The sequence below is a fragment of the Tamandua tetradactyla genome, chromosome 8, assembly GCF_023851605.1.
Source record: "Tamandua tetradactyla isolate mTamTet1 chromosome 8, mTamTet1.pri, whole genome shotgun sequence".
NCBI lineage: Eukaryota > Metazoa > Chordata > Mammalia > Pilosa > Myrmecophagidae > Tamandua > Tamandua tetradactyla.
In genome coordinates, this window is record NC_135334.1 from 66,762,552 (window position 1) to 66,790,448 (window position 27,897).

General features: G+C 37.8%; 1 protein-coding gene across 2 annotated transcripts in view; it reads left to right on the plus strand.

The window, feature by feature from the left end:
- The window catches only part of INTS4 (integrator complex subunit 4), a 209,721-nt gene that overhangs the window by 78,881 nt on the left and 102,943 nt on the right, over positions 1-27,897 (plus strand). For both annotated transcript variants that reach the window (XM_077113469.1, XM_077113471.1), the window contains one exon: positions 2,221-2,327. In XM_077113469.1, coding sequence (XP_076969584.1) covers positions 2,221-2,327 — 107 coding nt within the window. The remainder of the gene's footprint in view (positions 1-2,220; positions 2,328-27,897) is intronic.

The following is a 27,897-nucleotide window of genomic DNA, read 5'->3' on the forward strand; positions in this document are numbered from 1 at the left end:
ACTTGATTTACTCAACATATCTCTTAAAGGTACTGATATTTTTAGCTAAATAAGTTAGAGATAAAGATTGTTAGTAATGTAGAAAGAAAATTAGAGCTATGTGATAGCAATAAAAATAACTACCTCTTTATTATGTACATAAAAATATATGCATGACTATTAATATAAAATGCTGATCTGTATGCCACCATAAATCCTCTTGTATACCACCAGCATTGCAAGAACTGTATTTTGGGAAAAGGAAGGAAATTCAGACAAGAGGATAATCTGGCTAAAAAGATTGATTATTTGTTGGTGAATGTAAATTTATTTGGATTTCACTCTTCACCATTAAAACATTCATTGAATATATAGTGGTAGTTCTAAATTCTGAAAATAGAAAGGTGAACAAAACATCTTTTCCATACTCTTACGGATCTTTCAATCTCCTGGTTTAGTATGGTAAGACAATAAACACAGTAAAGTGTTATAGCTGATATAGAGGGTTCCCTGGAAGCTGGTTGGAAGAAATGGTTGGTTCTAGGGGATAAGGGAAAACTTTTCATAGGTGGAGACATGTCAGCTGGCTCTCTTTTTTTAAAAAAAAATATAATAATGAGCAGACAAACATTCTTAACATATCGTTCTGTTCTACATATATAATCAGTAATTCACAATATCACAAGGTTGCATATTCATCATTGTGGTAATTTCTTAGAGCATTTGCATCAATTCAGAAAAAGAAATAAAAAGACAACAGAAAAAAATTCATATAGATACCATACCCCTTACCCCTCTCTTTCACTGATCACTAGCATTTCAATCTACTGAATTTATTTTCATATTTGTTCCCTCTATTATTTATTTTTATGCCGTATGTTTTACTTGTCTGTTGATAAGGTAGATAAAAGGAATATCAGACACAAAGTTTTCACAATCATACAGTCACATTGTGAAAGCTGTATCATTATACAATCATCTTCAAGAAACATGGCTACTGGCACACAGCTCTACATTTTCAGGCAGTTCCCTCCAGACTCTCCATTACATCTTGACTAACAAGTTGATATCTATTTAATACATAAGAATAACCTCTCAACTCTGGAATCTCTCAGCCACTGACACTTATTTTGTCTCGTTTCATTCCTCCCCCTTTGGGTTGAGAAGGTTTTCTGAATCCCTTGATGCTGAGTCTCAGCTCATTCTAGGATTTCTGTCCCACGTTGCCAGGAAGGTCCACACCCCTGGGAGTCATGTCCCACGTAGACAGGGGCAGGGTGGTGAGTTTGCTTTTTGTGTTGGCTGGAGAGAGAGGCCACATCTGAGCAACAAAAGAGTTTCTTTTGGGGATGACTCTTAGGCCTAATTTTAACTAGTCTTGAACTATGCTTTGTGGGGTTAAGTTTCATATGAACAAACTCCAAGATTAGGGACTCAGCCTATTGCTTTGGTTGTCCCCACTGCTTGTGAGATGAGACTATCACGAATTCTCCACTTGAAGAGGTTGAATTTCCCCCCTTTCTCCCTATTCCCCCAAGGGGACTTTGCAAATATGTTTGTACTCACTGTTCAAATCACTCTGCGATTTATTGGAGCATTACTCTGGACAAACCTACAAAATCTTATGCCCTACTCAAGGTTCATGTCCTTATGGTTTTCATTTAAGCTGTCCACATAAGTTAATTTGGAACTGCACTAGTCAAAATATAAATTTTGTACCAAATCAACATTTTTTCCAGCTGACTCTTAAAGGATATAGTTGGTCACCGGGGGGTGGGTTTGAATATGGGGATTTCAGGTAGAAAAGTTAGCCTGGATGAAGGTGTAAGGAGACCTAAAATCATAAGTATCTGACTTAAAGAGTGCTAGGGGAGACTTGACAGAAATGAGGCTAGAGAGGTAGGCAGGGCTAGATGTCATGGAGGACCTTGAATATTTCCTCAATCTGCTAAGGAATTTGGACTTTATCTTGAAGTCAGTGAAAAGCCTTTGAGTCAGTCAAGTGCTAAGCATTTTTGGAGTACCTACTATGTGTATAGGACCATGTTCAATTCTGTGCAGGACTCAAAGTTTTAGACATGATCCCTGCCCTCTAGAAACTTAACATTTACTTGAGGGGTTCAAGGATCAAACAGTAGAACCCAGTTGACAAAAATCTACATCTTTTTATCAAGTATATCTAGTTTATATATTGATTTTCTTCTGAAATACTATAACCCCCCTTTCTGTCTTTCTTTCTAGAGTCTCATCAAGTTTTAGCTCAGCTGCTCGACACTTTGCTTGCAATTGGCACTAAACTCCCAGAAAATCAAGCTATCCAGATGCGATTAATTGATGTAGCTTGTAAGGTAAGAGGATGATTAGATACAAGGGTGCTTCTCTCTTGAACAGTTTGCATTATCTGGAGAGGTGGTGTGTGCTGTAACAGCTGCTTTGAATCTGCCTCCAAACCATTATAAACCTGTATCTGTGAGATTGCCAAGGGCTCTTAGAGGTCCCAAGAGCAGCCTCATTTTTGTATTTCTTCATGTTGGATTAGGAATAAAGTTAAGTAACTTGTTATAAAATTATCTTCTACATTCTGCCAAAAGAAATGAAGATAATTGAATGTAATTGTGCCTAATATATACAGTTTGCTTAATATGGTGCTTTATATTCAATTTTTTAGGTTATAATCCTTTAGGTATGTATCATTATCCCTATTTTACAAAGGTAGAAGTTGAGATTTAGGGAGTTTAACTTAACCAAGTCTTCCCAGCTAGGAAGTTGGAGAACCAGAGTATAAACTGGTCACTCTGTTCTAAAGTCCATGTTTTTTTTTTTATTGTTCTGATTTGCTTAATTAAACAGTTCAGCCAGGCAGAAGAAATTGTTAGGGGAATTGTTTTTGTTTATTTTTTCATTATAAAAGAAATATATGATATGAATTGTGCCTTTAGATTTAATTTGGCGCTTTTAATTAGCCTCTTTACATGCGTAATAGAAGCCCTTAGAACCTATAGAACTGATTTTATTTTTCATCTTTTTTTTTTTTTTTTTTTTTAAAGAGAGAGGGAGGAAGGGAAGGAAAGACAGAGAAGGAAGGAAGGATGGAAGGAAGGGAGGAAGAAAGGGAAACATCTTTAAACATTTTCTTGTTTTTTTATTATATTTTGTTTGTTTGTTTGTTTTTTTTACATGGGCTGGGGCCGGGAATCGAACCGGGGTCCTCCGGCATAGCAGGCAAGCACTCTTGCCCGCTGAGCCACCGTGGCCCGCCCCATTTTTCATCTTTTTGATAGTTTTTTTTTTATTTACGAAAACAAACAATACACTTAGAACCACCAAAAATGGATATCTTAGTTAACTTAACCATAGGCATATTTAAATAAAGTTCCATATAATGATTGTAAATCCTGTGTTTGCACAGTAAGTTTCATAAACCAATTTCAAATTAAAGCAACAAAGAAAAAAATATACAAATTCAGACAGCAAAGTTCTTAAATTTTTAACTTAAATACTAAGATACCATTTGATCAGCTGTCAAAACTGTGAATGCTCTCAAAGTATCAAGTAGAAAGTTCTTTCAGATATCTGCATTGCTATCTTAATGACCCATGTTAACTAAATATTTTCCTTATTTCAGGAAAATATGAAGATACAAATACTTTTACAATTAAAATATGAAAATCTTAACCACCTAAAATGTATATCTTAGCTTATCCATAAGCATATTTAAAAAAAATCTAAATAATCATTGTAAAGCTTGTTTGTGCAATGTATCATAAACCATTTTAATATAAAGCAAGGAAGGAAAAAAATCTGTACATACAGATATCAGTTTCTTAAATTCTAAATATTGAAAACTATCTTAAATACCATTTGATTAACTATCAAAGCTGTGTTCTCAAAATATCAAGTAAAAAGTTATTACAAAATCAATTTGCTATAATAGTGAGTTGTGCTACTAAATATTTTCAAATTTTTGATTTTAGGAATGTATTTTATCTAATATTACTGTAATTACCTATATATATGTATATATTTTTTGTTTTTGTTGTTATAAAATATAACATAGGGTGATGCAATGGTGGCTCAGTGGCAAAATTCTCGCCTGCCATGATGGAGACTTGGGTTCAATTCCCGCTGCCTGCCCATGCAAACAACAACAACAGCATATGTATATACAAAGAAAAGAACGAAAAAAAAGCAATGATTTTCAAAGCACTCTTCAACAAGCAGCTACAGAACAGTACCCACAGTTTGTCATGGGCTACCATGCCCTCATCTCAGATTTTTCCTTCTAGCCACTCCAAAACACTGGTGGCTTTATCAGAGTCATAATAATGGAATCAAACAGTATCTGTCCTTCTGTGTCTGACTTATTTCACTCAGCATCATGTCCTCAAGACTCATCTATGTTATTATGTTTCGGGAATTCATTTTATCTGAATGCTGCATAATATTCCATCGTATGTATATACCACATTTTTTTTTATCCATTCGTCTTTTGATGGGCACCTGGATTGTTTCCATCTCTTGCAGTTGTGAATAGTGCCAATATGAACATCAACGTGTAAGTGTCTGTTCGTGTCACTGCTCTCAACTCTTCTGAGTATATACTGAGTATTGGTATTGCTGGCTAATAGGACAACTCGATATTTAGTTTTCTGAGGAATGACCAAAGTGACTTCCTCAGTGGCTGAACCATTTTACATTCCCACCAACAGTGAATAAATGTTCCAGTTTCTCTGCATCCTCTCCAACATTTATAGTTTCCTGTTTGCTTAATAGCAGCCATTCTTATAGGTGTGAAGCAATATCTCATTGTCAGCCTAATTTGAATTTTCCTTATAGGCAGTGAATATGAGTAGCTCTTCATGTGCTTTTTAGCCGTCTGTATTTGCACTTCAGAAAAATGCCTGTTCATTTCCTCTACCCATTTTATAATTGGGTTGTTTGTTCTTTTGTTGGTGAGCTGTATGATTGTTTTTTTGTACGTAGGATATTAAGCCTTTACTTGATATGTGGTTTCCAACTATTTCCTCTCATTCATTTGGCTGCCTCTTTAGCTTTTTAACAAAGTCGTCTGAACCACAGAAGCTCTTGATCTTAAGGCGTTCCTGTTTGCCTATTTTTTGTTTCACTGCTTATGTTTTAGTTGTAAAGTTTAAGAAGCTATCTCCTATTACTAGATCTTGAAGATGTTTCCCTACATTTTTTTTCTAGAAGTTTTATGGTACTGGCTGTTATTTTAGGTCTTTGATCCATTTTGAATTAATTTTTGTGTAGGGTGTAAGGTAGGGGCGCTCTTTAATTCTTTTGGCTATTGACATCCAGTTCTCCCATGCCCATTTATTGAAAAGATTATTCTGTCCCAATTCAGTGGATTTCAGGGCCTTATCCAAGATCAAATGTCCATAAATTTGGTGGTCAGTCTCTGTACTCTTGATTCTTTTCCATTGGTCAGTCCTTCTGTGTTTGTGCCAGTGCCATGCTGTTTTGACCACTGAGGCTTTATAGTAAGCTTTAAAGTCAGGAAGTGATCTCCCAGTTCTTCTTTTTTAGGATATCTTTAGCTATTCGAGGTCTCTTTCCCATCTATATAAATTTGATAACCAGTTTTTCCAAGTCTTCACAGTACATTGTTGAGATTTTTATTGGTATTACATTGAATCTGTAGATCAGTGTTCTAGTTTGCTAGCTGCCGGAATGCAACACACCAGAGACGGATTGGCTTTTAATAAAAGGGGATTTATTTTGTTGGTTCTTCAGAGGAAAGGCAGCTAACTTTCCACTGAGGCTCTTTTCTTACGTGGAAGGCACAGGATGGTCTCTGCTGGTCTTCTCTCCAGGCCCCTGGGTTCCAACAGCTTTCCCTGGGGTGACTTCTCCAAAGGCCTGGGCTGAGCTGCAAGTGCTGTGATGAGGAATGCTGAGCTGCTAGACTGTGCTACATTGCGTTCTCTCATTTAAGCACAAGCCAATTAAGTCAAACGTCACTCATTGCAGCAGACACGCCTCCTAGCCGACTGCGGATGTAATTAGCAACAGATGAGATTCACCTACCATTGGCTCATGTCCACAGCAACAGAACTAGGTGCTTTCACCTGGCCAAGTTGACAACTGAATCTAACTACCACAATCAGTTTGGGTAGAATTGACATCTTGACGATACTCAACCTTCCTAACCATGGGCATGGAATATCTTTGCATCTATTTAGGTCATTTTTAAATTTCTTTTAGCAATTTTTTTTGTAATCTTCTGTGTATAAGTCCTTGATATCCCTGGTTAGGCTTATTCCTAGATACCTAATCCTTCTGGTTGCTATTCTGAATGGAATTTTTTTCTTGGTTGTCAACTCACATAGGTCATTGCTAGTGTATAGAAACATTACTGATTTTTGTACTTAATCTTGTATCCTGCCAGTTTGCTGAATTTGTTTATTAGCTCAAGTAGTTTTACTGTAGGTGTCTCATGGCTTTCTAAGTATAGGATCATGTCATCTGCAAATAATGAAAATTGTACTTCTTCCTTTCCTGCTTGGATGCCTTTTATCCTATCTCCTGCCTAATTGCTCTAGCTAGTACTTCTAATACAATGTTGAATAATAGTGGTAACATTGGGCATCCTTGTCTCGTCCCCGAACTCAAAGGGAATCCTTTCAATTTCTCACCATTAAGTATGATGCTGGCTATGTGTTTTTCATATATGCCCTTTATGATATTGCAAAAGTTTCCTTCGATACCTGACTTTTGATGTGTTTTTATCAGGAAAGGAAGCTGGATTTGTGGAGTGCTTTTTCAGCATCAATCAATATAATCATATGATTTTCCCCTTTTGATTTGTTAATGTGCTGTATTACATTGATTGATTTTCTTATATTGAACCACCCTTGCATTCCTGGTATGAATCCCACTTGATCATGAGATATAATTCTTCTGATGTGAATTTTCACATCTGTGTTCATTAGGGAGATTGGTCTGTAACTTTCTTTTCTTGTATCATCTTTACCTGATTTTGGTATTAGAGTGATATTAGCTTCATAAAATGAGTTAGGTAGCATTCCTTTTTCTTCAGTTTTTTTGGAAGAGTTTGAGCAAGATTGGCATTAGTTCTTTTTGAAATGTTTGATAAAATTCTCCTGGGAAACTGTCTGGTCCTGGGCTTTTTTTTTGTAGGAAGATTTTTTTTTTTTTAATTTTTTTTTATTAATCAAAAAAAAGAAAAGAAATTAACACAACATTTAGAAATCATTCCATTCTACACATGCACTCAGTAATTCTTAGTATCATCACATAGATGTATGATCATCATTTCTTAGTACATTTGCATCAATTTAGGAAAAGAACTAGCAAAACAGCAGAAAAAGATGTAGAATGTTAATATAGAAAAGAGAATTAAAATAATAATACTTATATATATATATATATATATATATATAAAGGAGAAAGAAAAAAACAAAAACAAAAGATGCAAACAAACAAACAAAAAACTTTATTTCGGGTGCAGCTTCATTCAGTGTTTCAACATACACTTCAGTGTTACATTACACTTAGGTATTATTGTGCTGTCCATTTTTGAGTTTTTGTATCTAGTCCTGTTGCACAGTCTGTATCCCTTCAGCTCCAATTACCCATTATCTTACCCTGTTTCTAACTCCTGCTGGTCTCTGTTACCAATGATATATTCCAAGCTGATTCTCGAATGTCGGTTCACATCAGTGGGACCATACAGTATTTGTCCTTTAGTTTTTGGCTAGACTCACTCAGCATAATGTTCTCTAGGTCCATCCATGTTATTACATGCTTCATAAGTTTATTCTGTCTTAAAGCTGCATAATATTCCATCGTAGGTATATGCCACAGTTTGTTTAGCCACTCTTCTGTTGATGGACATTTTGGCTGTTTCCATCTCTTTGCAATTGTAGATAATGCTGCTATAAACACTGGTGTGCAAATGTCCGTCTGTGTCTTTGCCCTTAAGTCCTTTGAGTAGATACCTAGCAGTGGTATTGCTGTGTCGTAATCCATTCTGCCAGTCTATGTCTTTTGATTGGGAAATTCAGTCCATTAACTTTTAGTGTTATTACTGTTTGGATAATATTTTCCTCTACCATTTTGGCTTTTGTATTATATATATCATATCTGATTTTCCTTCTTTCTACACTTTACTCCATACCTCTCTCTTCTGTCTTTTCGTATCTGACTCTAGTGCCCCCTTTAGTATTTCTTGCAGAGCTGGTCTCTTGGTAACAAATTCTCACAGTGACTTTTTGTCTGAGAATGTTTTAATTTCTCCTTCATTTTTGAAGGACAATTTTGCTGGGTATAGAAGTCTTGGTTGACAGTTTTTCTCTTTTAGTAATTTAAATATCTCATCCCACTGTCTTCTAGCTTCCATGGTTTCTGCTGAGAAATCTACACATAGTCTTATTGGGTTTCCCTTGTATGTGACAGATTGTTTTTCTCTTGCTGCTTTCAAGATCCTCTCTTTCTCTTTGACCTCTGACATTCTAACTAGTAAGTGTCTTGGAGAACGCCTATTTGGGTCTATTCTCTTTGGGGTGCGCTGCACTTCTTGAATCTGTAAATTTAGGTCTTTCATAAGAGTTGGGAAATTTTCAGTGATAATTTCTTCCATTAGTTTTTCTCCTCCTTTTCCCTTCTCTTCTCCTTCTGGGAACCCACAACACGTGTATTTGTGCGCTTCATATTGTCATTCAGTTCCCTGATCCCCTGCTTAAGTTTTTCCATTCTTTTCCCTATAGTTTCTGTTTCTTTTTGGAATTCAGATGTTCCATCCTCCAGTTCACTAATTGTAGCTTCTGTCTCTAGATCTACCATTGTAGGTATCCATTGTTTTTTCCATTTTTTCTTCTTTGTCCTTCACTCTCATAAGTTCTGTGATTTGTTTTTTCTGATTTTCTATTTCTTCTTTTTGTTCAGCCCATGTCTTCTTCATGTCCTCCCTCAATTTATTGATTTGGTTTTTGAAGAGTTTTTCCATTTCTGTTCGTATATTCAGCATTAGTTGTCTCAGCTCCTGTATCTCATTTGAACTATTGGTTTGTTCCTTTGACTGGGCCATATCTTCAATTTTCCGAGCGTCATCCATTATTTTCTGCTGGTGTCTGGGCATTTGATCAGATTTCCCTGGGTGTGGGACCTGGCTGGTTGAAAGGTTTTTCTGTGAAATCTCTGGGCTCTGTTTTTCTTTTCCTGCCCAGTAGGTGGCGCTCATGGCGCTCGTCTGTCTGCGGGTCCCACCAGTAAAAGATGCTGTGGCTCCTTTAACTTGCCAATTCGAATCTCGCAGTCGGCCCGGGAAACCGCGCATGGAAGGGGGTCGCCGGCCTCCGCGGCTTGGGGGAGTGCCGGTCCAAATTGCCCAGCTGGCCCGAGACGCCAAGCGTGGCGGGAGGGCCCCGCTATCCAACGTTCTCAGTCAGACCGGGGAGCCACGTGCGTGGAGGGGAGCCCAGTCGCCAGCGGCCCTGGCCGGGAAAACGCGCGCCCCTCGGGTATCTCACTGCAGCAGATTCTCCCTACCCGTTCAGCTGTTCCAGAATGGGGTACGCTGTCTTTTTGGTCTCTGTCGTGGCTCCAGGAGCTGTTTCGTATTGTTTCTGTTTCTTTAGTTGCTTTTCTGGAGGAGGAACTAAGACCCGCGCGTCTTATTAAGCCACCATCTTCTCCGGAAGTCCTGTAGGAAGATTTTTGATGACTGTTTAGGTTTCTTTAGTTATAAATGTTTGTTGAGATCTTCTATTTTTTCTCATGTCAGTATAGATAATTAGTGTGTTTCTAGGAATTTGTCTGTCTCATCCAAGTTGTCTAGTTTGGTGCATATGATTGTTCATAATATTCTTTTATGATTTTTAAATTTCTTCATGATCTGTGGTAACAACTCCCTCTCATTTGTGATTTCGTTTGTTTGGGTCCTTTCTCTTTTCTGCTTTGTTAGTCTAACTAGGGGACCATCAATTTTATTAATTGTCTCAAAGAAAAAACTTTTTGTTTTGTTAAGTCTTTTCTATTGTTTTCTTGTTCTCCAATTTGTTTTTTTCTGCCTTAGTCTTTATTATTTCTTTTCTTTTATTTGCTTTGGGGCTAGTTTGCTGTTTTTTCTCTCAGTTCTCTAGGTGAACAATTAAATTTTTGCTCATTCTTGTTTTTTAATATAGGCATTTAGGGCAGTAAATTTCCCTCTTAGTACTGCCTTTGGTTATCATTTGTCTCTAGATATTTACTGATTTCTTTAGCAATTTCTTCCTTGACCCACTGGTTATTTAAGAGTGTGTTGTTTAATCTCCATATATTTGTGGACATGTTGGTTCTTTGATGATTATTAATTTCCAGCTTTATTCTGTTGTGATCAGAGAAAGTGCTTTGGATAATTTCAATTTTGTTAATTTTATAGAGTCTCAGTTTATGTCCCAGCATATGATCTACCCTTGAAAACGTTCCGTGTGCACTAGAGAAGAATGTGTATCTGGGTGCTTTGGGATGTAATGGTCTATACATGACTATTAGATCTTTCATTTATCTTATTGTTTAGTTTCTCTAATTCTTTGTTGATCCTCTGAGTGGTAATTCTATCTATAGTGGAGAGTGGTGTATTGAAGTCTCCCATATTACTGTTGATATGTCTGTAGCTCCTTTCAGTTTTTCCAGTACGTTCCTCATGTACTTTGGAGCTCTTTGATTGGGAGCATACAGATTTATGATTCTTATTTCTTCCTGGTGAATTGTCCCTTTTATTAATATATAGTGTTCTTCTTGTCTCTGATGATGTCTTTACATTTAAAGCCTGTTTTGTCTGCCATTAGTATAACTACTTTTTTTTTTTTTTTTGGTTACAGCTTGCATAGAAGATCTTTTTCCATCCTTTCACTTTCAGTCTAACTGGGTCCTTGAGTCTGAAATGTACCTTTTGTAAACAGTATATAGATAGATTTTTTGACCCATTCTGTCAGTCTGTATCTTTAATTGTTGAGTTTAGTCCATTAACATTCAAAGTGATTACTCAAAGAGCAGTTCTTGACTCTACCATTTTGTCCTTTAATTTTTGTCAGATCTCTATATTGTTTTCTTTCTCTCTCTTTTTTTCTTTAAATTACCTTTACTCATATTTTTCAGTTCTATGCCCTCCTCCAGACCTCCTCCTCCTGTCTTTTTTAATCAGCTGACAGGGCTCCCTTTACTATTTCTTGTAGGACTGGTCTCTCGTTGACTAGTTTTCTCAATCTTTCTTTATCTTTGAAGATTTAAATCTTTCCCTCAATTTTGAAGGATAACTTGGCTGGATAAGAATTCTTGGTTGAAAGCTTTTCTCATTCAGGATCTTAAAAATATGATACCACTGCCTTCTTGCTTCTATGGTGCCTGTTGAGTAGTCTGAAATCAGTCTTATGCGTTTTCCCTTGTATATAGTAGATTGCTCTTCTTGGCTGCCTTCAGGACTTTCTGTTTCTCTTCAGTACCTGACAATCTGATTAGTATGTGTCTTGGAGTGGGCCTGTTTGGATTTATTCTATTTGAAGTTCACTGGGCCTTTGTGGTTTGCATATTTGTGTGTTTTGTAAGGGTTGGGAACTTTTCTCCAATTATATCTTCAACTGACTTTGCCAATCATTTTCTCTTCTCCTTCTAGGAAACCAGTAATTCTAATATTATGCATCTCTTGTTGTCCATCATTTCCCTAAAATCCAGTTGCATTTTTTCCATCTTTCTTTCCATTTGTTCTTTTGTGTGTTCTAGAGCTATTGTTCTGTCTTTTAACTCACTTATTCTTCCTTCTGTTTTTTTGAATTTGCCATTGTGTGTCTCCAGTATATTTTTTATTTGGTCTACTGTATCTTTCATTTCTGTGAGATCTGTCATTTTTCTGTATAACCTACCACGTTGTTCTTTATGCTCTTCTAGTGTTTTCCTGATACCCTTTATTTCTTTATAAGTATCCGTGAGTAGTTGTTCCATAATCTGTGTCCCCTCTGAAATTTTGATTTGGTTGCTTGGCCCATCCATTTCTGCTTGGATCTTTGTGTGCTTTGTAATTTTCTGTTGTGTTTGGGGAATTTTATTTTCTTGACATGGTTATTTTGCAAGTTGGTTTCCTTCACTCTTCTAAGGTTTTGTATTTACTTAGTTTTTCCTGGATGTTTCCTTTTGCAGTTTGTTGGTTATTCTCTGCCAAATCAAGGTCTGGGTTTCATGAGGGGATACAATTCAACTTAAGGGTCTATTAGGAGCTAGGCTGGGGTACACGGGTGCTCCAGTGGTAGAATGGCTCTCCACCATGTAGGGATCCAGGCTCAACTCCCAGCTTATACCACACACACACACACACAAATGGGAAAAGGAAAAATAGGAAGAAAAAAGAGACAGTAATAATATAATAAAAATATAGAACACAAAAACAAGAACCGTTATAAAATACACCTTACCAGTAGTAGGCCCTGGAATCAAAAGGAGACACTCTAGGATATACTGGGAGTGAAGTCAGGCTTGTGCCCACCAAAGGGAGAGATATTTTAAGACAAAAGTAATAATAGCAGTAATAAAAATAAAGGAAATGGAGTGATAAAAAACAATATGTGAAATAAAGAATAGAAAATAAAGAATAAAAATATAATAAAAAATCTATAAAAATTTTTTAAAATAAAGAAAAGGACAATTTGTATTACTAATAAAAATGCATAGAAAGGATATGTTTTAAAAGGGGGGGAAATAAGAAAGTATATTAAGAAGAAAAAAAATAAAGTAAAAAAAAATAATAAAGACCTAGGCAGATAGGGAGTTACCTTGCCTGCTCTTACCCCTTCTCCACAGCAGGTGGTGACCACGTGAGGCTCCTCCTCCATCAAGCGTTCACCTCCTTATCTGGTGCGGCTGACCTGCACTTACTAAATCTGTCCAGCAGATGGCAGGCTCAAATCTCCTCCTCCCTCCACCCCGCCCCTCTGGGTCGAAGTGACTCAAGGTCAGTGTGCTAAGCAGCAGGGCTGCTTTGGCTGGGTCGCTGCTCCAGTGGGGGCAGCCAGCCTCGCGTGTCTCTGCCAGGTGAACTGGGGAGCCAACCAATGTGTGGGGGGGATCAGCTGATCTGCAGCGCTGGTGGGTCTGCCAGACACCATGACTGCAGGCTGGCTATCCCCACACCCCATAGGGGGATCCCTCCCCCCATCCTGGGACCTGCCCTGCCATGGACAATCAACCCTATGTGGTTGCTGTCCACTGCAACCACATGGGGAGGTTCCCAGCCAGCAGCTATGGAGGCTTTTGTCGAGGAGAATCAGTTCCCTCCAATCGCACCTCCCCAGTGCTCCAAAGCCCTCCTGCTGGGATTCTGGCCACTTGACCTACTTGCTGTCTCCTATCCGCCAATGCTCTCCTCCCTAAAACTACCTAAAGACCCTCCTAATTGACTAGCACGTATTAGGGACCTGCAGTCCAGGCATTTTCTCCCTGTCTCCTATTTGTTTCACAGAGCAGGAGTGAACTCACTCTACTCTGTTCTGCTGTCTTCCCGGAATTGATAGTTTTATTTTGAGAATATAAGAAGACAGTATGTTTGAGTTGTGGAAAAGTATTATATTCATGGAATTAGGAAGCTATTTCTGAGCCCCAGGAGGGAGTGTTTCATTTATAAAAGCAAACAAACAAACAAAAAACCAAACCCAAAACACTTTGGCTAATGTAATATTGAAAGTCTAAGTAAAAAAAATAGAAATTACGTGTGAGAGTAAGTATATTTACCATGTGAGAGAACATATATATATGCTTGTGAGAAAAGTACTTCACTAAGTAGGTTGTTATGCTTGAAGAAACAGATTCTTAAATTTGTTTTAAGGATACGTATTTTTTTGTAAACATCTTTTATTGTGAGATAGAACACATATACAAAAAATAGACTTTAAAGTACATTTTGAAAAAAAAGTTATAGAACAGATTTCAAAATTTGATATGGGTTACAGTTCCACAATTGCAGGTTTTTCCTTCTAGCTACTCTGAGCAACTAGACACAAAAAAGAAATATCAGTATGATGATTCAGTAGTCATAATCATTTGTTAAATCCTAAGTTCTCTGTTATAACTCCTTCTTCTTCTCTTCTTCTCCCAATTTTTAGGGACATTTGAGCTATGTCCATTTTAACTTTTTCATGTTGAAAGGGGTTGCCTACAATTTGGAATAGATGATTTGAACTGGTACAAGTTCTTGGAGAGACTGGCACCTTTGGTTTTCAGGACTTATCTGGCCTAGAAACCACCTGAAGGTTTTAGATTTCTGAAATATAATCCTAGTGCATGAAACTTTTGTAGAATTTCAGATAGAGCCCTCGATGTCCTTTAGGATTAACAGAAACGATGTTGGTCAGAATGGCAGACTGTGACAATTAGCAATATGTAGCTTAAAGCTTGCATGCCAAGTAGACTCCAGAATAGCCCTTGACTCCATTTGGACTCTCTCAGCCACTGATACTTTATTTTGTTACATTTCTTTCTCCCTTTTTGGTCTGGAAAACATTGTCGATCCCATGGTGCTAGGGCCAGGCTCATCCCTGTGAGCCTGTGTTTCATGTTGTCAGGAAGACTTTCACCTCTTATTGTCATGTCCCATGTAGTGGAGAGGGTAATGATTTTCCTTGCAGAGTTGGGCTTAGAGACAGAAAAGCCACATTTAAGCAACAAAAATTTCCTGGAATGAACTGTTAAATATAGGTAGTCTTAACTTCTCCACTACAAAAATAAATTTCTTCACTGCTGTAACATGGAATCTTGAGTACGCTGTGAGATCTTGTTGGCCTGTACAGGTTAGTATGATCCCCTGATACATCCCGGAGTAATTTTGGCAGAGAATAAAAAGTATTTGCAGGGCGGGCCGTGGTAGCTCAGCAGACAAGAATGCTTGCCAGCCATGCCAGAGGATCTGGGTTTGATTCCCGGTGCCTGCCCATGTAATAAAAAAAAAAAGTATTTGCAAAGTTCCCTTGGGGGTACTGGGGAGAAGGGAGGAAGTATTAAACTTTCCCATCTGGAGAATTCCTTATATTCTCACAAGCAGTGGGGACAACCAATTCAGTAGGCTGAGTCCTGGATCTTGGGGCTCGCCCCTATGAAACTTATTCCTGCAAAGGAGAAGCTCAGCCTACTTCTAAGTATGCCTACAACTCACCCCCAGAGGACTTCTTTTGTTTCTCAAGCCAGTTCTACAGGTGAACTCACTGCCCTCCCCCTTACATGGGGCATGACTCCCAGAGGTGTAAATCACCCTGGCAGTGTGGGACACAATTCCCAGGGATGAGCTGGGACCATTGTAACTTCTTCATGTTGAAAAGAAATGTTGACATTATGAAGTAGGGGGATGCATTTGGTTGATATTCTTGGAGAAACTCATACTTCTTGGTTTCAGGGCTTATCTGGCATAGGAACAATCTGGAGGTTTTAAGTTTCTGAAAAATGAACTGAATGAGTGAAACGTTTATAGAATCTCAGATAGAGCCCTAGATATTTTTTAGGATTTTCAGGAATACTGTTGGTTGGGACTTGGCATACTGTGGCAATATGTAGTATCCAGCTGACTCTTGGATAAGAGTAATCTTCAGAATGACCGCTCAATTCCATTTGAAATCTCTTGGCCATTGAAACCCTATTTTGTTACATTTCTTTTCTCCCTTATAGTCAGTATGGTATTTTCAGTCCCATGATACCAGGGCCACGCTCATCCCTGGGAGTCATGTCCCACATTGCCAGGGAGACTTACAGCCCTGGACATCGTGTGCCTTGTAAGGGGGAGGATAATGAATTTATTTGCCAAGTTTGGATTAGAGAGAGACCACATTTGAGTAACGAAAGAGATTCTCTGGAAGTGACTCAGGTATGATTATAGATAAGCTTCCCTGTTAACAGAAATAAGTTTCTTAAGAGCAAGTCTCAAGATCGAGGACATGGCCTAATGACTTGGGAGTCCATAATGCTTTGAAAGTATCAGGAATTTCCCATCTGGGGAATTTAATAGTCCCATATTTTTTCTCTAATCCTCAAGGGACTTTGTAAATACTTTTTATTATCTGCCAACAATCTCTGGAATGTATCAGGGTATTATATTAAGCCATACAAAATTACAAGATCTCATTCCTTATTTTAGGCTCTATAGGCTTAGGTTGTTTAAATGAACTGGCCAGACAGGTTAAGTTAGATTGTGTCCTACAGAAAATTTAAATTTTGGACAATATAAACATCTCTTTCTTTGGTCTCACACAGAAGGTGAAGTTTTAGAATATAGATAATATCTATCTTAACATCATATTCTTATTTACCATAATCTCAACCACATCATTTCCCTTCATATCTGTAATTGAATTCTGATCAAGAGTTGCTGTATGGAGTGACTTTCAGAACTACAGAACTCTCACTCTGAGTCTTTGGTGTCACAGAGGTACCCAGATTTCTAGCAAAATACCAGGTTATACATATAGCACACAGCATCGCAGAGTTTATAAATAACCCTTAAAACTAGAGAATAAATGCAATGGCTATAAGAGCTAGTGTCTAGGCCCTAATTTTCTTATAAATATTTTCTAATTGAGACCATTCATTATTTGTCCTTTACTCTTCTGTATTCCTGGGATACCAGTGATTCCTTTATTTGTTTACTTCATGTTGTCTGTTATTTCCCTGAGATCTGATTCAAATTTTTCCATCTTTTTCACCATTTGTTCTTTTGTGCATTTGCATTCAATTGCCCTGTCCTTTAGTTCACTTATTGTTTCTTCCACCTCTTCAAATCTGCTGTTGTGTGTCTAGTATATTTTTATTTGATCAGTATCTTCATTTCCTTAAGATCTGCTAATTTTCTGTTTACTGTTTCAGAGTCTTTATGCTTTTCTAATGTCTTTTCTTTTTCGGAGGGTGGTGTGTGAGTGCACAGAATTGAACCCTGGTCTTCCACATGACAGGAAGCATTTTACCTCTGAATCACCCATGTATTCTTTCTAATGTCTTCTTGATATTCTTTGTGTCTTTAGTCAATCCATTGAAGTTATTCTGGAGATTTGTATATACTTCTTTGATCAGTAATTCCAAATTCTTTGTCTCCTTTGGCTTTTTAATTTGGTCACTTGGCTTTGCCATATCTTGCATGTTCCTGTGCTTTGTGATTTCCTGCTGATTTCTTGGCATTTGATCACCTTAATATGGTTATTTTGTAAGTTGATTTCCCTCACTCACTTAAGATTTTATAGTTGATTGGGTTTGTGTTGAAATTTCCTTTGGCACTTGGTTTATCAGTAATTCTCAGTCAGACTAAGGCTACAGCCTTCTGTGAGAGATGCAAATCTATTTGGACATCTGTGGAAGGTTGCGTAACTGCAGTTGCCAGAGTGCACTTTCCCTGTCTTCCCAGCAGGTGGCGCTCTTGGACCACCTCGTCTCCTTAAGTCTGCTTTTCCCTGACTGTGATAGCTGCTAGGTGGGTCCAAACCGGGTGAAAATATGGTCAGTGCAGCAGTTCTCCATGCGTGTTGGAGAACGCCAGCCTCGGGTTTTGGGGGGTGGGCACTATGCACCTCTACAGAGAATCTGCATGAGGGCATGACAGGTTTGGTGATTCCCAGGCTTCTGAGTGGAATACCTCAGGCTGTGGAGTTTTACCTTTCCCAACACTCAGCCAGCTTGGAAGTGCTTTGCTATTTGTTGGCCCTCAAGATCCCTGTCTGCCGTACACCCTTGGGCCTCTGGGGTGAGGGAGGCGCTCATAGTACTTTTGTGTGACTCTCTCCCCTGTCCTGCCTCTCTGCCCATGCACACTGTGAGTGCTGTGGGCCTCCATGGAGAAAGGATAGAGGCAGTGGGACATAGAGTGTCTCTTTTACCTACTAATTGTAGGATTGGTTCTGTTCTGCTCTGCTTCCCCTCTCCTCCCAAGGGGAGGGCCCCCCATCTTCCCCCAAACCAGGCACCTTGAGGGGTTACAAAAGGCACTAGCAGTTTGTTCCAGTGGATAGCTGAAGCATGAACCAAAATAAGCCTACATTGCCTGAGGTCAATATGCCAGAACTGTCCTGGTATGATGTAGATGCGGGGATCCAAAGGCTTAGAGAGACTGGAATGTTAAAGAAAACTTATAATGTAAGACCAGATCACCTATCCCAGGAATGTCCAGAAGACAAACCTTTTACCAGGATTGAGGAATAAATTTGTGAGAGAAGCTCCATGTTGCCTGAAAAGGTCTGTTGCCGCTGTTTTCTATAGGTCAGATATTACTGTGAGAACTGGGGCCACTGAACTTGGATTCTAAAACAAGATGGAGAGGGGAGACTTTCAGGAAGATGGCAAAAGAGAAGAGGCAGAGCTAACTTCTTAGTCATGGAGTAACTAGAGAAAAGGCAGAAAATGACCGAGACAGCAGTTCCAGGGTACAAGCAGCCAGAGAAGGAACTTCTACATTATAGGGGAGAATATGAATGAAAAGGCAGAGAAATTATGACTGAAAGGATGAGGTGAGTTTATTTAATCATGACCACCATGGGAATGGCTGCAGTATGTCAGCCAGTGCAGCTGAGGGAGGCGCTATACACTCCTGCATTCCCGTCTCTGCAGCCAGCTGTGGGGGCATCTTCTCTCAGTCCCGCAGCCAGGAGCTCCCATTGGGAACTTGGGAACCAACAGACTTGTTTTAGCCACACACAGAGACCTTGCTGCTGTGTACTTTCCCCCATTATCCCACCCCCTTAATGTCCACTCCCACATGTATTCTCCTGATTCTGTCTATATTAAGTGGAAAATCAAGCATTTCTTTTGAAGTGTAGTGCACTTCCTCATGGGTCACACGTTGTACCTCACTTTTCGGTGCCTGTTATTACTATTTTGTTAAAAGGTATGGAAGAAGGGTGACGGATGTGCGTCATGAGAGGAATTAGCATCTTCTTACAATCCAGCCACCTCAGGGCATTCCTTTACGGTTTCATCTGTCGAAACAGGGTTAATCTCTTCAGACTGAGGTATAAGAGCTCTTTCTTCAGGGTGATATCAGAAGTCGTCTCTTTTGATGACTCTGTCTGATGTGCTCAAATGACCAATTCCTGAGATACTGGGGTTTTAAATAGAGTTTATAGTAAGCTAAAGCGGGAGATCAGATGGCCTACGGGTTCAAAAATCTGTCTCCTTGAACGGCAGTAACTCTAATAGTTTTATTGTATCAAAAGATGGGCAAATTTTAGACTCAGCATCAAGGGACTGAGAAAAACCCTAGAATGAGTTGACACTCAGTATCAAGGGATTGAGAAAACCTTCTTGACCAAAAGAGGGAAGAGCGAAATGAGACAAAATAAGTGGCAATGGCTGAGAGATTCCAGAGTTGAGAGGTTATCCTGTAGGTTATTCTTACGCATTAAGTAGATATCACCTTGTTAGTCAAGATGTAATGGAGAGGCTGGAAGGAACTGCCTGAAAATGTAGAGCTGTGTTCCAGTAGCCATGTTTCTTGAAGATGATTGTATAATGATATAGCTTTCACAATGTGACTGTGTGATTGTGAAAACCTTGTGTCTGATGCTCCTTTTATCTACCTTATCAACAGACGAGTAAAACATATGGAATAAAAATAAATAATAGGGGGAACAAATGTTAAAATATATTTAATTTGAAATGCTAGTGATCAATGAAAGGGAGGGATAAGGGGTATGGTATGTATGAATTTTTTTCCGTTGTCTTTTCATTTCTTTTTCTGAATTGATGCAAATGTTCCAAGAAACGATCATGATGATGAATATGCAACTATGTGATGATATTGTGAATTACTGATTATGTATGTAGAATGGAATGACCATAAGTTAAGAGTGTTTGTGTTTGTTGTTATATATATTTTTTAAATTTTAAATTAATAAAAAAACTTTATCTGAAAAGGTGGGCAAATTTTAGGATAGTGAGCACAAGGGCTATAAATTATGTAATTAGATGTGATCTAATTATTGAGCATACACAGATTGATTGCATGCTTAGTGAGATAGTTTGGACTTAGGATGGGTTAGTTCTGGGCTGACTCAAGTTCGTAAGATCTTAAAGTTGCAAAACAGAATTGGGGGTTACATATGAACATCTGTCATAAGGTTTTTTATAACCACAAGATAAAGGCTATGATATAGTGAATACAATCATTATTAAATATCAAGGTAGCTAGATTACAGTTCAGTAATTTCAGGTATCTCCCTCTGGCTATTCTAATAGACTAGAAAGTAAAAAAAGAAATATTTATAAAATGGTTCGGTAGTCAATCATTTATTAAATTTTTACGTCTCAATTACAAGGGGAGGCAATTACAGATTTACCAGACACAATAGGGTTGATCTCTTCAGGTGGAGGCAGGATGGCTGATTCCTCAGGGCAGACTGGAGGTGAGGTGACTGATTTCTCAGGGCAGACCACTACAGCTTTATCTGGCAAAGAAGACTTGGCAAAATGTGGGGTTTCAATACCCCCGTCATCATCACCAGCCCATATGTCCCCATTCCAATTGTCAGGGTCTTTTTTTTCCCCAATCAATGTCCTCACTTTAACAGGGAACATCATGCAAGACTTGGAATTCTGCTTGTTTACATTGTTATTCAGCCACTTGCACATTGAGATTAAGGGTCTGGTTTTCAGAATTTCTGAAATCTGTCACTACAAGAAATAAGGTTTTTTTCCAGGGCATGCACAAAATCTTCATGTACTTCATACAGCATGTGAGACAGGATTTTGAAGCTTTAATCTCATCCTTCTCTTAAACAACTGTATCCAGCATATTTAGGAGTAGTCAGCTAACATCCTTATACTTTTTAATAATATAAAACTCTGTTATGTCTGTAGCGGAGAAGCTAAGCCTACCTGTAATTATGCCTTAGAGTTATTTCCAGAGAACCTCTTTTATTGCTCATAAGTGGCCTAAGTCCAACTCTGCAAGTAAAATCATTACCCTTCCCCCTACGTGGGACACGACATACAGGGATGTGAGTCTCCCTGGCAATGTGGGACCTGACTCTCAGGGATGAGCTTGGCTGTGGCACTGTGGGATCAATGATGCCTTCCTGATCTAAAGAGGGAAAAGAAGTGTAACAAGATAAGGTATCAGTGGCTAAGAGAGTTAAATGTTCGAGAAGCTGTTCTGGAGCCCACTCTTACGCAAGCTTTAGCTAGATATTGCTAATTGCCACAATTGGCCAAACTCCAACTAACATCATTCCTGTTAACCCTAAAGAACACCCAGGGTTCTATCTGAGATCCTACAAAAGTTTCATGTGTTAAGTTTACTTTTCAGAAACCTAAAACCTTCAGATACTTCCTAGGCCAGATAAATCCTGAAACGGAGAAGTACTGGTCTCTCCTAGAACGTCAACCAGTTCCATTCCCCTAGCCCATATTGTTGATACCCCTTTTCAACGTGAAAAGAGTTAGAATGGGCATAAGCCAAATATCCTGAAAGGTATGGAGAAGGATCAAAGGAGAAGGTAGAGTTATAATAGAGAAGTTAGGATTTAACAAATTAGTATGACTCCTGAATCGTTATATTGATACTTGTTTTTAGTCTCTAGTGTCTTGGAGCAGCTAGAAGGAAAAACCTGAAATTGTGCAACTGTAAGCCATACCAAACTTTGAAATCTGTTCTATAAGTACTGTAATAATCAGGCTAGTGCTAGCTTGTTCAAACAGCTGGACAGTACAGCTTAGCCAAGTTGCCACATGAATTGTGTCACAACCATAGTCCATAGTTTACATTAGGGTTCACTGTTTGTGTTGTACATTACTATGCTTCTTAAAAAATTTTTATTCTTAGAATAGATACACAACCTGAGACATCTCCTTTTGACTACTTTCAAATATACAGTCATTGATGTTAATTACACTACAGTGTTATGCTACCATCATAACATGATTGACGTTCCAGTGTGCAAGTATCTCTTTGTGTCCCTGCCTTCAGTCTTTTGGGTATTTTCCTAGAAGTATAATTGCCAATCATATGGTAATTCTGTACTTAACTTTCTGGGGAACCGTTAAACTGTTTTCCACAGTAGTCACAGTATCTTACATTCCCTTAGCCAGTATATGAGAGTTCCCTTTTCTACAGATCTTCTCCAACACTTGTTATTTTTGTTTTCTTTAAAGTAGCCATTCTGGTGAGTATAAAGTGATACCTTATTGTGGTTTTGATTTGCATTTCTCTAGTAGCTAATGATGTTGAACATCTTTTCATGTGCTTATTGACCGCTTGTGTAACTTCTTTGGAGAAATGCCTGTTCAATCCTTGACCCATTTTTTAATTGGTTTGGTTATCTTTTGGTTGTTGAGCTATAGGTGTTCTTTATATATTCTATATATTAAATTCTTGTCAATTGTATGATTTCCAACTTATTCCCTTATTGTATAGGTTGTGTTTTACTTTTTTTTAGTTTAAAAAATCACATTTTCTTTTTCTTTTTTTTAAATTTTATTAATTAAAAAAATAAAGAAATAAAATAAAACAACATACATAATCAGTAATTCACAATATCATCACTTAGTTGCATATTCATCATTTCTTAGAACATTTGCATTAATTCAGAAAAAGAAATAAAAAGACAATAGAAAAAGAAATAAAACGAATACAGGAAAGAAAAATAAACATTGTACCTACCATACCCCTTACCCCTTGCTTTCATTGATCACTAGCATTTAAACTAAATTTATTTTAGCATTTGTTCCCCTATTATTTGTTTTTATTCCATATGTTCTACTCCTTTGTTGACAAGGTAGATAAAAGGAGCATCAGACACAAGGTTTTCACAATCACACAGTCACATTGTGACAGCTGTATCATTATTCAATCATCCTCAAGAAACATGGCTACTGGAACACAGCTCTACATTTTCAGGCAGTTCCCTCCAGCCTCTCCATTACATCTTGAATAACAAGATGATATCTACTTGATGCGTAGCAATAACCTCCAGGATAACCTCCAAACTCTGTTTGGAATCTCTTAGCCATCGACGCTTTGTCTCATTTCCCTCTTCCCCCTTTTGGTCAAGAAGGTTTTCTCAATCCCTTGATGCTAAGTCTCAGCTCATTCTAGGGTTTTTCTCAGTTCCTTGATGCTGAGTCTCACCTCATTCCAAGATCTCTGTCCCACGTTGCCAGGAAGGTCCACACCCCTGAGAGTCATGTCCAACGTAGAGAGGGGGAGAGTGGTGAGACTGCTCGTTGTGTTGGCTGGAGAGAGGGGTCACATCTGAGCAACAGAAGAGGCTCTCTTGGGGGTGACTGTTAGGCCTAAATTTTAAGTAGACTTGACCTATCCTTTGTGGGGTTAAGTTTCATAGAACAAACCCCAAGACTGGGAGCTCAGCCTATAGCTTTGGTTGTCCACACTGCTTGTGAGAATATCAAGAATTCAACTTGGGGAAGTTGAATTTCTCCCCATTCTCACCACTCCCTGAAGGGGGCTTTGCACATACTTTACCACTCACTGATCGAATCACTCTGGGATTCATCAGGGCATCACTCTGGACAAACCAGCAAAATCTCATGTCCTACCTGAGATTCCAAGTACTTACGGCGTTCAATCAAACTATCTATATAAGTTATATTAGGAAATGCACTAGTCAAAATATAAATTTTGTAACAAACATTTTTTGCTTTAGTCTCACACATAAGTTGAAATTTTAAAATATTAATTACCATCTATTTTCAGCACCCTGTAATAATGACATTCCTTTGTTTTTCCTCATGCAAAAACATTTTTAAATTGTACATTTCACTATTATACACTCTAGGCATTCCTAGATTATACCATCTCAATCTTTAACATCTATCTTTCTTTCTGATTTCATTTATGTCCCCAGCAATCCTCCCTCTGTCATTCTCACGTGCAGCTTCATTCAGTGTTTTAACATAATTGTATTACAGTTATGTGGTATTGTGCTGTCCATTTCTGAGTTTTTGTATCGAGTCCTGTTGCGCAGTCTGTATCCCTTCAGCTCGTATTACCCACTATCTTACCCTGTTTCTATCTCCTGATGGTCTCTGTTACCAACGAAATATTCCAAGTTTATTCACTAATGTCAGTTCATATCAGTGAGACCATACAGTATTTGTCCTTCAGTTTTTGGCTAGTCTCACTCAGCATAATGTTCTCAAGGTCCATCCATGTTGTTACATACTTTATAAGTTTATTCTGTCTTAAAGCTGCATAATATTACATTGTATGTATATACCACAGTTTGTTTAGCCACTCGTCTGTTGATGGACATTTTGGCTGTTTCCATCTCTTTGCAATTGTAAATAATGCTGCTCTAAACATTGGTGTGCAAATGTCCGTTTGTGTCTATGCCCTTATGTCCTCTGAGTAGATACCTCGCAACGGTATTGCTGGGTCATATGGCAATTCTATATTCATCTTTTTGCGGAACCGCCAAACTGCCTTCCACAGTGGTTGCACCATTTGACATTCCCACCAACAGTGAATAAGTGTGCCTCTTTCTCCGCATCCTCTCCAGCACTTGTCATTTTCTGTTTTGTTGATAATGGCCATTCTGGTGTGTGTGAGATGATATCTCATTGTGGTTTTGATTTACATTTCTCTGATGGCCAGGGACGTTGAACATCTCTTCATGTGCCTTTTGGCCATTTATATTTCCTCTTCTGAGAGTTGTCTGTTCAAGTCTTTTTCCAATTTTGCAGTTGGATTGGCTGTCTTTTTGTTGTTGAGTTGAACAATCTCTTTATAAATTCTGGATACTAGACCATTATCTGATATGTCGTTTCCAAATACTGTCTCCTGTTGTGTAGGCTGTCTTTTTGCTTTCTTGGCGAAGTTCTTGGATGCACAAAAGTGTTTAATTTTGAGGAGTTCCCGTTTCTTTCTTTCTTTCTTCAGTGCTCTTGCTTTAGGTGTAAGGTCTATAAAACCGCCTCCAATTATAAGATTTATTTATAAATGGTTCCCTACATTTTCCTCTAACTGTTTTATGGTTTTAGACCTGATGTTTAGATCTTTGATCCATTTTGAGTTAACTTTTGTATAGCGTGTGAGATATGGGTCCTCTTTCATTCTTTTGCATATGGATATCCAGTTCTCTAGGCACCATTTATTGAAGAGACTGTTCTGTCCCAGGTGAGTTGGCTTGACTGCCTTATCAAAGATCAAATGTCCATAGATGAGAGGGTCTATATCTGAGCACTCTATTCGATTCCATTGGTTGATATATCTATCTTTATGCCAGTACCATGCTGTTTTGACCACTGTGGCTTCATAATATGCTTTAAAGTCAGGCAGCGTGAGACCTCCAGCTTCGTTTTTTTTCCTCAAGATACTTTTAGCAATTAGGGGCACTTGTCCTTCCAAATAAATTTGCTTATTGGTTTTTCTATTTCTGAAAAGTAAGTTGTTGGGATTTTGATTGGTATTGCATTGAATCTGTAAATCAATTTAGGTAGAATTGACATCTTAACTATATTTAGTCTTCCAATCCATGAACACGGTATGCCCTTCCATCTATTTAGGTCTTCTGTGATTTCTTTGAACAGTTTTCTGTAGTTTTCTTTGTATAGGTCTTTTGTCTCTTTAGTTAAATTTATTTCTAAGTATTTTATTCTTTTAGTTGCAATTGTAAATGAATTCATTTCTTGATTTCCCCCTCAGATTGTTAATTACTAGTGTATAGAAACACTGCAGATTTTTGAATGTTGATCTTGTAACCTGCCACTTTGCTGTACTCATTTATTAGCTCTAGTAGTTTTGCTGTGGATTTTTCAGGGTTTTCAACATATAGTATCATATCATCTGCAAACAGTGATAGTTTTACTTCTTCCTTTCCAATTTTGATGCCTTGTATTTCTTTTTCTTGTCTAATTGCTCTGGCTAGAACTTCCAACACAATGTTGAATAACAGTGGTGATCAACACAATGTTGAATAACAGTGGTGATAGTGGACATCCTTGTCTTGTTCCTGATCTTAGGGGGAAATTTTTCAGTTTTTCCTCATTGAGGACGATATTAGCTGTGGGGTTTTCATATATCCCTTTATCATTTTAAGGAAATTCCCTTGTATTCCTATCCTTTAAAGTGTTTTCAACAGGAAAGAATGTTGAATTTTGTCAAATGCCTTCTTTGCATCAATTGAGAGGATCATGTGATTTTCTGCTTTGATTTGTTGATATGGTGTATTACATTAATTGATTTTCTTATGCTGAACCATCCTTGCATACCTGGGATGAATCCTACTTGGTCATGATGTATAATTCTTTTAATGTGTTGCTGGATTCGATTTGCTAGAATTTTGTTGAGGATTTTTGCATCTATATTCATTAGAGAGATTGGTCTATAGTTTTCTTTTTTTGTAATATCTTTGCCTGGTTTTGGTATGAGGATGATGTTGGCTTCATAGAATGAATTAGGTTGTTTTCCCTCCAGTTCAATTTTTTTGAAGAGTTTGAGCAGGATTGGTATTAATTCTTTCTGAAATGTTTGGTGGAATTCACATGTGAAGCCGTCTGGCCCTGGACTTTTCTTTTTGGGAAGCTATTTAATGACTAATTCAGTTTCTTTACTTGTGATTGGTTTGTTGAGATCATCTATTTCTTCTTGAGTCAAAGTTCATGCCTTTCTAGGAAGTTGTGCATTTCATCTACATTGTTGTGTTTATTAGCATAAAGTTGTTCATAGTATCCTGTTATTACCTCCTTTATTTCTGTGGGGTCAGTGGTTATGTCTCCTCTTCCATTTCTGATCTTATTTATTTGTACTCTCTCTCTTCTTCTTTTTGTCAGTCTTGCTAAGGGCCCATCAATCTTATTGATCTTCTCATAGAACCAACTTCTGGTCTTATTGATTTTCTCTATTGTTTTCATGTTTTCAATTTCATTTATTTCTGCTGTAATCTTTGTTATTTCTTTCCTTTTGCTTGCTTTGGGGTTAGTTTGCTGTTCTTTCTCCAGTTCTTCCAAGTGGACAGTTAATTCCTGTATTTTTGCCCTTCTTTTTTGATATAGGCATTTATGGCAATAAATTTCCCTCTTAGCACTGCCTTTGCTGCCGCCCATAAGTTTTGTTTGATATGTTGTGTTTTCATTTTCATTTGCCTCGAGATATTTACTGATTTCTCTTGTAATTTCTTCCTTGACTCACTGGTTGTTTAAGTGTATGTTGTTGAGCCTCCATGTGTTTGTGAATTTTCTGGCGCTCTGCCTATTATTGATTTCCAACTTCATTCCTTTATGATCTGAGAAAGCGTTGTGTATGGTTTCAGTCTTTTTAAATTTGTTGAGACTTGCTTTGTGACCCAGCATATTGTCTATCTTTGAGAATGATCCATGAGCACTTGAGTAAAATGTGTATCCTGCTGTTGTGGAGTGTAATGTCCTATAAATGTCTGTTAAGTCTAGCTCATTTATTGTAATATTCAAATTCTCTGTTTCTTTATTGATCCTCTGTCTAGATGTTCTGTCCGTTGATGAGAGTGGGGAATTGAAGTGTCCAACTATTATGGTAGATGTGTCTATTTTCCTTTTCAGTGTTTGCCTCATGTATTTTCGGGCATTCTGGTTCGGTGCATAAATATTTATGATTGTTATGTCTTCATGTTGAATTTTTCCTTTTATTAGTAGATAGTATCCTTTGTCTCTTTTAACTGTTTTACGTTTGAAGTTTTATTTGTTGGATATTAGTATAGCTACTCCTGCTTTTTTCTGGTTGTTATTTGCATGAAATATATTTTCCTAGCCTTTCACTTTCAACCTATGTTTATCTTTGGGTCTAAGAAGTGTTTCCTGTAGACAGCATATAGAAGGATCCTGGTTTTTAATCCATTCTGCCAGTCTCTGACTTTTGATTAGGGTGTTCAATCTATTAACATTTAGTGTTATTACTGTTTGGGTAGTACTTTCCTCTACCATTTTGCTTTTTGTATTTTATGTGTCATATCTAAT